General features: G+C 27.4%; 1 protein-coding gene across 3 annotated transcripts in view; it reads left to right on the forward strand.

Moving 5' to 3' along the window:
• The window catches only part of LOC107450354 (PTB domain-containing engulfment adapter protein 1), a 49,751-nt gene that overhangs the window by 9,941 nt on the left and 26,439 nt on the right, over window positions 1–13,371 (forward strand). For 2 of the 3 annotated variants that reach the window (XM_016066121.4, XM_071178413.2), the window contains exon 2: window positions 13,001–13,146. In XM_016066121.4, coding sequence (XP_015921607.2) covers window positions 13,083–13,146 — 64 coding nt within the window. In that variant the 5' untranslated portion in view covers window positions 13,001–13,082. Of the gene's footprint in view, window positions 1–10,843; window positions 11,223–13,000; window positions 13,147–13,371 lie in introns of those variants that run through there. The other variant, XM_016066119.4, reaches the window with a different exon arrangement.

A 13,371-nucleotide genomic window follows, 5' to 3' on the forward strand; every position in this document is an offset into this window, starting at 1 on the left:
CGATTAAACTTTAAATAAGGTCTCCGAAAACAAAATCTATTGGCTTATTTTTATTTAAAAATACCTAAGATAATCCCTAAAAATCCCTTCACAAAAGAGATATCCCAATCCTTTCCACAATGCATCTAAGCTCAGTAGGAGAAACACATTGTTGGAGAACTTCCTAATCACTCATGCGTTTTACACTTACTTTCAAAATACAACAGATTACAACTCTAACAATGAGCGAGGGTGATTCGAATAATTTTTATCATTTCCGCAACCTAGAACTATATCAAACGCCTCGGCATTTGAAATGAATAGCCCTAATGTGCCTGACTGACCTTCGTCTACGACGAATATTTATAAGCAAATTCCTCGTTATCAAAGGGGGAAATGATTATGAAATGCCGAGTTCAGACAAAGAAAGAGTTATTAAAAACGGCAAAAAAAAAATGCACGTACTTTTTCTATTCTTTTGTTTTGGCACGCTTGTGATATTCTTTTTAGAAGCACTTCCATTAATGTTATGATCGTCTGCTATAAAACCATGCTCAGTTTTTTCCATAAACTGTTTAATTTTGCATATGAAAATTGTTCTGAATCATCAGAGTGGTCGTAACTTTCAGTTACGAGAAGTTTTTTTTTTTTTTTTTTAAGCTGGATGATTGGAAAATTTCTAGAATTCTAAAAAATATCCCACGACGCAGTTATTCGAAAAACAATTGTTTAATAGTTACAAATATTTCAGTTTTTAATTATTATTGGTTTATAGTATTTTTCTTTTCAGGGGTCTGTCCAGGGCAAATTTACTGTAGTTAGGCGATACTTTCACAAATTCAATTTTAGAAAAAAACGGTTGTTTTACAATTTACTTTTAACATATTTTATTAACTATTTTCTTATTGTAGCATATTTTTGTGCTCATTTTTTAAAATAATTTTAAAATTTCACAAATTATGACTAAATTTTCGCAAAATAGGTATCTCTCAAAAAAACCTAGACAGACCCCTGCTTTTATAATGGTCGTTAAACAACCGTCCCAGTTATGAATTTACGACTACCATTGTTCAACGCTGTAGCTTTGTAATTTTGAACTCATAACAGAAGACAAGGGAGCTTCTGGATCAAGTATTGGGAGACATTTGCGTCTGTGGAAAAATGGAGCTTTTTGCGTAACATTGAAAGGAAAACAACGAAGACCTCTCACGGTTAGCCTGACTGCAAGGGTACTCTAACCCATGATCCATCTACCACTGAGGATATTTTACGTCAGCATTATGGTTGCGGAATTCGTATCAACCAGACACCACTGAGTTTCAAAAGTGAGTTACCCATTGGGAGGTGAACGGTCGATCCCCTGAGCCATCGCGGATCTGGTTTATAGTATTGAAAATTTGAAAAATTTCGCTTTCTCTTTCATTGGCATGGAATAGAAAGGAAGATAGTAGTAGCCTCATTTTTGGGACCCTATCAGGACTGGCCCTTGGGCAACGTGACACAGGGAATTACTTTTGACAATGAAGTTCGAAGCTCCAGCTAAGGCGAGTTTAAAAGCCAACATCTGAAAAATGAATTTAAAAAAATTTTACTTACTGTATTTAAAAGTGGGTTATCCCATTGGGAGGTGAACGGTCGATCCCCTGAGCCATTTTTTTTACTTTTAAACTTTACTTGTTATGTATTTCATATTTAAAAAAAATATTGAAATAAAAATTATTGTTAAAATCAAATGTATTTTTCTTTATTCTAGAAAGTATTTCATAATCATGGGATTTTTCAACTTTTCTATTATATTTTCTAAGAAAATTTTGCTTGAGAATTATTTTTAATGAATAAAGTTTTACAACACTACCTTTGTACACGCATTATGAGAAAATAAAAATAAACCTAGTGCTACGTTCAGTAAAATCATGAGATGAGGCATTTGTCCTGGACCTCGCAACTGCCTGCTTCAGTGATAATATTCAGAATAGTTACGAAATAAATGAAAAAAAAACATTTTTTTTCTTGTTATGTAACTATCGTAATGAAAATCAAAAGCAATAGTTTATACAGTTTTTTTTAACGATCTGGGCGAAAATTAAATCAAAATATCTGAAGATGGTTTACTTCTAAATTCTGAGATCCACGAGTAAAAAAATTGTTCTGATTCAAGAACTGAATGTAATGCGTAAATGAAACATATTTCGTCAACTTACTTCTAAAGGATACTATGTTCAATCTTTGCAAACTCTGGGTCCCGAGTTTCTAGGATGAAAAACTTTTTTTTCTAAAATATTAAATGATTCTGGAAAATTTGAAAATAATATAATTAAAAGATAATTTTAAGTATTAAGGTGAAATGAAACATTACTGTTATCTTCGGGAACCGTTCTACTGTTTTAAAAACTGTTTTTACTGACGATTGGTTCCGTAGATTCCCCATAACAACAAAGTACAAAATTCGGTAGAAAAAGAAAGAAAAATTAGAAATAAAATACAATTATTCAACAGAGGATAGGGTATACTTTGTTCCATGTAAACGAAAGCAAAAACAGCCTGAATAAAGCACAAATAGAAGTATATAAATGGACATACCACAGTTTCAGTTGTATAGCTCTATAAACAAAAATCTTCTTCTGTGTCAAAAACGCCATTTTTTTTTTTTTTTTACCATTATACACTGATGAATGTTTTTGTTTATGGAATTAAAACTATAATATGTCCATTTATGTACTTTTTTTTGTCCTTCATTCAAGCAGTTTTTGCTTTAGTTTCAAATACAATTGCTCTACAAAAATTATTCTACGCGTGAAATTGTATTAAATATTTTTATTTTTATTAAATCATTTTTTATGTTAAATATTATTTTTTTAATTTTTATTTATTGTTTTCAGTCTTTATTTATTGTTTTAAATCTGTAAAATAAATATGTTTTTTCCACTTAATAGCAGATGTCTAAAATGCACCTAAGAATAGAATTTAGTAATAAAACAAGTTTTGCTTAGATTTCACTTTATGATAAGAAAGATATTCTCCTTATGAAAGCATTTAAGAGATAAGATAATAAAAAGAATTTCATTTAAATAACAAGTTGCACTCTAAAAGATAATTCAAGATATTTTTCAGTGAAAACAAAACCTTATAATTACTGGTAAGCCATATATAAAACAAATTACTCAACAAGATCTTAAAAGCTATTTTTAAAATTGCCTTTTTTGAATGTCCTCAACTCTCACTTCTGTTTGTGGGTTATATCTCAGTTAGAAGTTAAACATTAAGATAACAGTTATGTAATTATTATACATTTCTCAATATTCTGAAAATCTCTTTCGACATTTAGCTGTTGGTGATTTGGGAAATTGTTTTTAAGCTAGGTTTAACGCGTTTGAGTTGCCGAATTGAAATATAATAACTGTTTCCGCTGTATTTTAAATACCGTTTTTAAATGCCAAAAATATATCAGTAAATAAAATCGTTGTAAAATATAACTTACACATGTTACGGTAAGAAATATAGCTGATTATGAAGATAAATTCATTTAAATATTTTATAAGTTGTTTTTTTTAAATATCAAAACTTTCAATATATCCCATTCACTTAGTTTTTATTTTGTATATGTATTTATTTATTTTTAAATCTTTAAAACATGAATTCGAAAAATATTGAGATGCCTTTATCCGAAATTGATATACAAATTGTTGCCGATTAATAAATATCGAAACGTAGCGGGAAAATTCTGTGCCAATAATTGTTTTGCATAATTCACATTTTTAAAACGGAAAAGTATTAATCAAACTATTAAATTAAATAAATGATTTAAATTTTTTTATTCATTGTTTTTTAATCTGCTTTCATTGCAATTATCCAAAATTTTATGCAGCGATAAAGAAATCTAATTTATGCATGATGGAACAATTAAAAAAAGTTTTATTTCGTTTTAAACATTAAAAAAAAAAGATATCATTTGCGTAAACATCATTTTTGTTTAATGAATATTCTTTTTTGCCTCATCAGTTCCTCCACAACATGCACACTTTTTCGATAGTTGACATTTTCAAATAAAATTTTACCCTATAGTATTGTTTCTAAATAAGTACTTTATAAGTTTTGTTTTATTATATTACCGTAGTTGCACAGCTGATCCATTTTTTATGTTTACGACTATCACTGCTCAAATAAGTAGTCTTGTAATGTTGAACTCAGCCCTGAAGACAAGGGAACTCCTAGATAATGCATTAGGACAAACTAGTCTTCGTGACGGACTGCTAATTTACAGCACAATTTACAGAAACAGCTTAGTGTCTACATGGAAATCGTTGTGTTCTTAAAAAGAACGTTTTTTTGAATAATTTGAAAATGTGACTTCTCATTATATATTGCCCCTAGCCTTTCAATTATTGAAAAATTTCTTTTTTTAAGCATCGCGCTATTTTAGATATAGATAGTTATTTGATATTTTGACAGTTTTATGATAATATTTACCAAAATTTTTCGACTGTTTGAAAAAAAAAATTAAGTAGACATTTTTTTTAACAGTTTTCAGTGCATTTCACAAAATAGTAGATATTTGGGTTAAATTTAGTACCATGGTTTCAAGCTTTCATTTTTCTTCTTGTAAATTCTTTCAGTTTAAAGTACTTTTATTTTATTTTTAATTCTCCTAAAGGAAAATAAATTATATTTCATAAACTGAAAGCTTCGAGTCGTCTGTTGGGTAGTTTGATTATAATTAACGCTTTGGAATATTTAAAAATATTATTTTTTAAGCTTTTTTTTAGAAAGCAATTAAAAATGATTTTTAAAAAAATGGCTGTCTTAAAAAAGCTGGGGAATGACGACATTACATAAAAAGGAAGAATTTCCCGACTTGAAAAAGTGGCAACATGACATAAATTAATTTTTGATCTAATATTGGTTTTATATAAAAATAATATCATACAAGAAATTTAATTTACGGAAAACAGTAAACATTAAAAAAAAACTATCCGTTATCTGCTTTAAATATTAATTCTGTTTACCGCAAATAATTTGAAAGATGGGTTTGCTTAAGTTTTCCAATAAGTGGATGATACTTATACTGAAAATTTTATGTTGATAAGAAATTGGAATATCCTATCAGTTATTTTTATTTAATTATACGAACTCATAATGTGATCAAAAACAGAAATCTAACTTGTTTACACATCTCTTTCATTATTTAATTTTAAAAATAAAAAGTTAGTAAAAAATGATTTACTAACTGATGAAAATGAAATGATCAACACTTACTTATTTAAATTCAGAGCACTCATAATATTTATTTTAAAAAGAATAACACTAAGTATATTTTATGTTCATGTTAATAACAAAGTTAGCTTCGCCATTTCTGTTTTGAAAACTAAAACTTTTGAAGATTTCTATTCAAAACTTCTATCAGGCTTATTTCAAGAACCTTACAGAAGTTTCTAACGTTAGAAGGCATGCGGAGTTTATATAACTCTGTTACTAACTAAGTTAGAAGAGTACAAAATTTATGCAATTCTGTTACAAACATTAGCATATTTAAACTTCTAAATGAGCTTATAAAATTCTGCGGAACTCTTGAACTTAAATTATTTTAGGCGAAAGAGTTACTCGAAATTTTAGCAACGAATTTTAATATTTTCGAGAACGTTGACAAAATTAGATAGGATGTTTGTGCGAGTAGAATAGATTCCAGGCATGCATCCATGGGCATACTTATGCCTATAACTAAAAACTTTTATATACGGGTTAGTAATATTTATTATTAGCATAGATAGAAATCATACATTAATCAAGGTATAAATTAATTATTAACTTTAATATAGGTAAATTAATACTTTAAATATAAATTAAATATTAAGCAATTTAAAAAGCAAAATTATACATAAATTGATATTTTTGTTAATTAATTTTAAGTTTAATTAAAATGGAAACATGAACTGACTTCGTATGGGGATCCTTAAGAATAATGTTGAATTAATATAGTTATTATTAATCAAATTTCCATTACAAGTGCCTAACTTTTAGGATTATAGCAGATTACAGTGATTTAAATTAGAAATTAAATCGACCAACTTCATTCTACAGTTTTTATGAAATGAAATTATTATGTAAATTAATTTGCAATCTTTTTCATATAGAAGGAAGACATTTGGGGAAAAATTTGAAAAAAATTATTAGATCAAGTTTTATATTTACTTTACTAAAGTTTTATATTACTTTATACATTATTTACTTTATACAAGTTTTATATTTATTATAGTTAAAAGTTTAGAGTTTTCTTAACTATGTCGTATTAAATAGAGATCTAAAAATAGAGATAAGAGATTTCTTCTGACAACAACGATACATTTATACCTAAAATTAGGAAGAATGTTTGTGCGAGTGGAATGAAGATTGCATCAAACCTATATATATATATGTATATATATATGCCGACCCAACGATATTTATGAAAAAAGTAATCAACATTTGCATACGGTTTAGTAATATTTATTACCAACTAAGATATGAATCATACATTAATAAATATATTAATTAAATGTTTACTTAAATATGAATAAATCTATACCCTAAATATAAATTAACTATTTACTTAAATAGATAAATTTATACATAAAATTTAGATAGAATGTTCGTACGAGTGGAATATTCCGATGTTATCGACCTGATTAGCTACTTAAAATTGCAAAAAAGGTACCTAGGCAAAAAAGGCAAGAAAAGGAAACATATAGTATGGCTAAGTAAATTTATAATACTAGTCTTGATAGAAATGTTTTTTTTTTTTTTTTTTTCCCACTGGCAGGCACTGAATTTTGAATCTTTGCCAATACTATGCCAGAATTGTTGCTCATTCCGCGTTACCCAGTGGGCACCTGTGAACCAAAGTCACGGAGGCGAGCAACATTGCCCACGCCACACTGCCACAAACCCGTTTATAGGGTGGGCCACATTCACACATCATTCACATTCACAACAGAGGACAGTACAAAGAGAGAGAGAAACATCCATGCCCAGAGCGGGATTCGAACCTGCAGCCTATGGCTTCGCAGTCAGGCACGCTAACCGCTCGGCCGCCTGGCCGGCTTGATGGAAATGCTATATTAATCGAAATATCCATGGACAGGGATTGCCTGGTTGGTACGGCGTTGGGCCCATGTTCAAGTGTCGTGGGTTCGATCCCCCCGACCGAAGACGCCGGTGTTGTAAATAGTGACCGGTGCACGTTAAATCTACCGGGTCGCAAAGTCCGTTATAATCCCATAACTCAGCGTACCTCTGGGGGTATTGAATTGGTGATTGATCATTCTCTGGTTCACGTCAAAATTACGATCTCTGGGTGAATGAATGGATGTATGAGTCCACCTTATAAACGGGCTGTGACGTATGTGTGTGGCAGAACTCGAATTCTTGGCCATTGTTGTTGCCACTAGAAAACAAGAAGGTGCGCACCACATTTGTCTTAATGGCATGCGACAACAACAACATCAACTTCTATATCAACAGAAATATACCTTAAATTAAATATTTATTTTAATCTAGATAAATTATTACTTTAAATATAAACCAATCTTAACTTTTGTACACCCACACTGTAAGAAATTTTGAGGTGCTGAGCCAGAGTATTGTTCCAATTTGCTGCAGCTGTGGTTCTAAGCTGAAAAATATTATCGAATTTCTTAAACATGATTAAACGATAATATGGATCAACTTGAGAAGAAACATAATTCAAACATACAACTCATTAAGGTTTCAATAAATGAGCGTTCAATTATCGTCGTTGCTGAACCGATCCTGAAAGTGAACTAAAAACTAATCAACAGTAATACAGCATGATTTAATTTTCAAATATTATTATATGAAAAATGCAGAATAAGTCCTAAAAATAACCTGCGATTTAAAAAAATAAAAAATCACTAATCAAGATATTTAACTACATGCCATTCTAAAGGAAATATTTGCATTGGGCTACAGGCAGTAAGAGTTTTTGAACAACGCATTCCCGTGACGAGCGTTTTCGATAATTTTAAAGCTTACATATTAACTGGCTTCCTGAGCAGAAAGCAGCATGTATACTTTTATTAACTATATGCTTCTAATCAAACTGTATTATTTATGATTATTTTTAAGTTCTTTTTTTTATGTGTTTAAGTTAATGGTTGGTCACTTTTGAGACACCCGGTATACATTTAAAGAAAAAAGTACCACGTTTTATTCTACCAATTAATGTGTAGCTTCCATTTTTAGGTCTGTGATTAAAAATATATTATTAACTCAAAAGTATTACTTTTGGTTGGCACAAACTTTACAAACATTATTTTTAACCGTTCATTCTATGCAGATTATATATAACAGCAGTATCAAACATAACGTAATATTGTAGTTTCTTATTTGCTTTGTAGTTTTCTTTTATGATTTAATCTAGTGGATATCCTTCATTTCAATATTTAAAATGCAGTAAATAAATAACAATAATTCCATAAAAAATCCGAAGAATTTTTTTTTGGCTAATTGGTTTTATGATATGTCAAATTAATTTGCAAAAATTTAAATAAAAATTAGAATGATTTTCTAGATTTGTATACTTCCAACTTTAGGTTATTTACTGAATAAATATTCTACAAATTTTTGGAAATTATCCAAATTTATATTTTACAAGTTCAAGGAAATTCAAAAATTGCATTTTAAACCATCAAATTTAGGAGCAAAAGCATTTGGATAAGTTTCTATGAATTAAAACTTAAAACGTATATTTCAAATTTTTTTTAAAAAAATGCATTTTTAGTGGTTTTTCACTACTTATAGTTCAATAATAGTACGTTAGAATCGAAATGAAAATAAAAACGTATACGTATTGTAATCGTCAATCAATATTTAGGCGAGGAAAAAATAAAAATTCAAAGAAAATCACAGTAGGCGAAAGCAAATTTAAAAAACAAGATATGTTTAATTGAAGGTTAAATTTTGAAGATGTTTCTAATGATCGCCTTTTAACTCCTTTCCACGTCCTACCTCAAACAAACCTGTAGTGTTAACATCATCCTTCTATACTGCGATTAGTCAGAGTTTAATACCATGTACCCCAATGTACGTACTTTTCTATTTTCATTTTTTTAAAAATACATAATAAGGGTGGTCTTTACGGAACACCAATGTAGGTGGTGTAGAGACAATAGTATATTTTCGAAAAATAAATGATATAGTAGAGTTAAAATTAATTATTTAATCTAATTGCAGCTTACGTCAGATTTTTTTTTTTTTTTTTTTTGATATTCATAATTGGTATTTATATTAAATAAGAAAAACGGCAGCAAAAGAAAAAAAAAAGAATTAGATAACGCTTTTCTTACTTCAGCTAAGCAACGCATTAATTTAGATATTTTCTACATTCATTGCTTTTTGTTTAAGATTATTTACAGTTATTGCATTCAATTTATTTTATACTATGGTAAACAACTGTGAGTTCAGCACATTCAACATATCAATGCCATTGGCATTAACTTCAATTTTTCAAAATTAAAACTGTTTTTACTCAAATGCTAATAATAATCATAGCAATAGTAATAATAATAGTGAAATAACGATGTGGTGTAAGTAAAACTTCGCATTGATAAATAAGAAAACAAGACAAGATATCATTATAACATTTATCATCAAGATGGAGGCATACGTTCGATTTAGAAGAAAAAAAATGACAAATAAAGAACATCTGCCAATTTGTTTAGTGTGCTTTTTTTAATTATGTATTAAATACTCAATGTTTGGTAACTTATCAAGAAGTTGATTTCATAAAAATGTAATTTTAAGAAAAAATTTAAAAAATTTTTTTAACACAATCTTTAACAGCAGTAAAATATATTATAATGCCTACCGAAAAAAAAAATAGATGTTTATTTATGAAATGAATGGCTAGCAATTAAATAAAATCTATATGACTTCAGAAATTTTGTTATATTTAAGTCACTTAATTTTACTAATAAAAATATTCGGAGTAGATTTTCAAAAGAAAATTTTCTCCACTAAAATGTTTTTCAATTAATGATTTCTTTTCGAAAACTAGATACTAATGAAATTTGTTGTTTAATTTTGCAAAAAAAATTCGTCTTAAAAAACAATTGAATTGCATAAATAAATAAGCTCGAATAAAACAAAATAAATATTATAACTAATTTTGTTCTATTCAATTTTGTTCATTCATGAAAATTATTTTATTCAATGTTATTTTTTTCTTCTTGCTATTGATTGCAAAAGTAATTAGTTTAAACTACTTTTAAAAAGAATAAAGGACAAAATAGTATTTTAAGTGGAAATTTTTTTTTCAAGGCTATAAATCTCTGTTATTTATTTGAAAAATTGTTTAATTGCATTTTTTTCTCAGTAAACAATAGAAATTCCATCGAAATAAGTAAAAAGAGAAACAGTTGAAAGAATGATAACTTTAACAAACATATTTAACAAACATATAAAATATATATATATATATATATATATTTCAGAAAACCTAATACTTAATAAAAAAATAATTTGTTGGAAATTTTTTGATTCGAATATTTTTTTAGTGATTAAAATTTAGGATATTTTTTAAATGGAAAGTCATTTTTAAGAAAGTTTAAAATTACTTAATAAAGAACTTTAAAAAGCTTCTTTGAAAAAAAAATTGTTGGAAATTATTATAATTGCATAAACCACAGTAGTTTAAACATGCTCTACAAATTAATTAATAAATTGTTGTCTATAATTTTATTTATGTTTTTGACAGCCCATTACTTTTGATTTTATTGCATTCAGCCATAAAACTACTCAACAACCCTCATCATTGAAACAGCTGTTTGGCGACAACATTTATGTATTTATCGCTGGTCCTGCTTTGCTTGGCAAGATAACAAAAATTTACATGCTTATTATTTATGAGGAAAGAAATGTTTCTTTATATGAAATTTATTTTTTGTACCCGAAAATATTGCTCTCATTTATTTCATACTTTTGATAGTTCTATTCGATCGAAAACCTCAACATTCAATATTTTCGAACCTCTTTGGCGAAATATTTTGTAGATAGTCTCGCCAAATAAGACAAGTTTTCCGCACTCTTTTTCTCTCGCTTTACACTTGCTGTGACTGGTACACAAACGTGTTTTGATATTGTGTTTTCATTTTTAATTACGCCCCCTCTTCATATGTCATTGTAACAATATTTATTTTAAATTATTTAAAGTTATTTTTTTCTATATTGTTTCTGGGATAATACGTAATCAGGTTTGTGATGGTTATTTTTATTGGAAGTCATATTTTATTCTTAGATCTTGTAAATTTGTGTCATATAACTTGCAATCGAACTGCAAATTATTTCAGGTTGTGTCTAATACCGTAATTTAATATTTGTACTTTCTGAATTGTTGCATTAGTTTTATTTGGAGAAATCATTCTACATTTGTTAAGGTGAACTTTGAAATCCATTCTTAAAGTGTTGTTAAGATGTGAAATTTACACAGCTTAAAATGATGCTAAACATGTTTATTAACAATTTGCAAATCGCATATTTTTACTATTACGATTGAGTGCATGAAAAAATTTTATTATTTGATTTCACAACTAAAGTAATAAGTTGTCAACTTGATTATCAAAAAATATACATTACTTTTTTTAAAAGTTTATTGAAATGTTTGCTCTAGAATTCGTAGCTTTGCACAAAAATAGTTGTATGTTATTGTAATAATTACTGTTATTCTACATTTGTAAATATTTTTATTTCATTTTGTGTTTTTATATTTAAATTTACTTTCTAAAAATGAACATGTTTGGTTTTATTACAAATACATTCAACTTTCCTATTGGCTATGATCTCAAAGTAATCAGTGTTTAAAACAACTTTTTATTGTTTTAGGAAATCATAGAAAATAACATAAGCTGATTTTCTGATTTTATTATTAAATATGAGTTTTGATAGTTGTACATAGTTAGAATAAAAGTTGTGTTAAATAATAATTAATTTTATAGACTTGGAATTGTATATGTACACAGTAGGATCTGTTTGAGTTATATGCAAACATATAGGTAACTGACATCTTTAATGATCAGAATTAACTTTATTCCCTTCATGGATTACAAAAAGTGCATTATTTCTTATAAATTTATTTAAATTGCTTTATTAAAAATATATCTAACCTTGTACCGCATATGTTTATCTGTCTTATAAAAACTATAATTTTTTTAACCAATATTTTGTGAATAATGTTGCAATTTTTATTTGATTAATTTTATTTTGTTTGTTGATTTATTGTGCAGTGTTTTTCACTCAGAAACACTGGCCTTAACTGCTTTCAAATGATTTATTTAAGGAAACAGTTTCATTAACTCAGTTATCAAACTGCTACATGTCTTATCATTCAATGGTTTAAATCATTACTTTCATAAAGTTGTGTTTTTATATTCAATCTATCAAATAATACAAATGATTAATCAATTTCTTAAGTAAATATCCTGTTTACTTGCAAGTATTTGTTTTTTATATGTGATCTATTCTGCCATGCAATAGGAAAAAACAACATTAACGACAAAAATTTAGATACATATATATATTTGTATAATACACTAATTATTGAAGAAAAAAAAATTTTCTGAAATAAATTTTATTTTAACAGTTTTTGGAACTTCTGTTTTAGGGCTCAAAGCATTAGCAATAGAAAAAAAAAATAGTTATTATGCCACAATTTCTTATAATCTATAATTGAGCACTAAATTGCTCGGCAGTGTTCAGTTCGTGCGATAGGTAATCGAAAAAATTTTCTTATGAATTTAGTGACTGTATAACGAGCTTTTTTCTGTAAATGGTAATATAAAACTGACTCTTAAAAGAAAACCTGGATTAGGGTTTTCAGACTAAATTAAACCTTTTCTTGTTTCGGGCATTCATCTTTAATTTTTTAAATATTAATTCTAGATTTTTATGTTGATTCAATTAATTTACCAATACTTTTAATTGCTATAGGTCCTATATCTTATTAGCTGTGTAACTAAATATTTTTCTTTTACAGGTCACATATCTTAAAAATGACTGTCTAAGCTGAATTACATACAATTTTAGTTTGCAAATTGGCTTAATTCCTTTTACTAGAAATGATTAAACAATCAAATTTGTTGAAATGGGCTCAAAATAACAAGAACAACTCAAAAAATGGAAGTAAGAAAACTAAATTATCTGTATTTCTGTTCCATATTTTAAAGAAAATTACTGTTTCAAAAACCTTTTGAAAATGTTTTTTTATATGCAATTGTTTTTTACCACTTTTTGAAAAACTAGTGTAATGTAGAGATTGTTTAAATAGCATTTACTGCTCTTTTCAGGCATAAATGTTTAAAAAAGTTATTTACCTAATTATTTTGGTACAGCAATTTTGGTTTGAAA

This window comes from Parasteatoda tepidariorum, chromosome 6 (genome assembly GCF_982258835.1).
Source record: "Parasteatoda tepidariorum strain Cologne lab strain chromosome 6, Ptep-v5.0, whole genome shotgun sequence".
Taxonomy (NCBI): domain Eukaryota; kingdom Metazoa; phylum Arthropoda; class Arachnida; order Araneae; family Theridiidae; genus Parasteatoda; species Parasteatoda tepidariorum.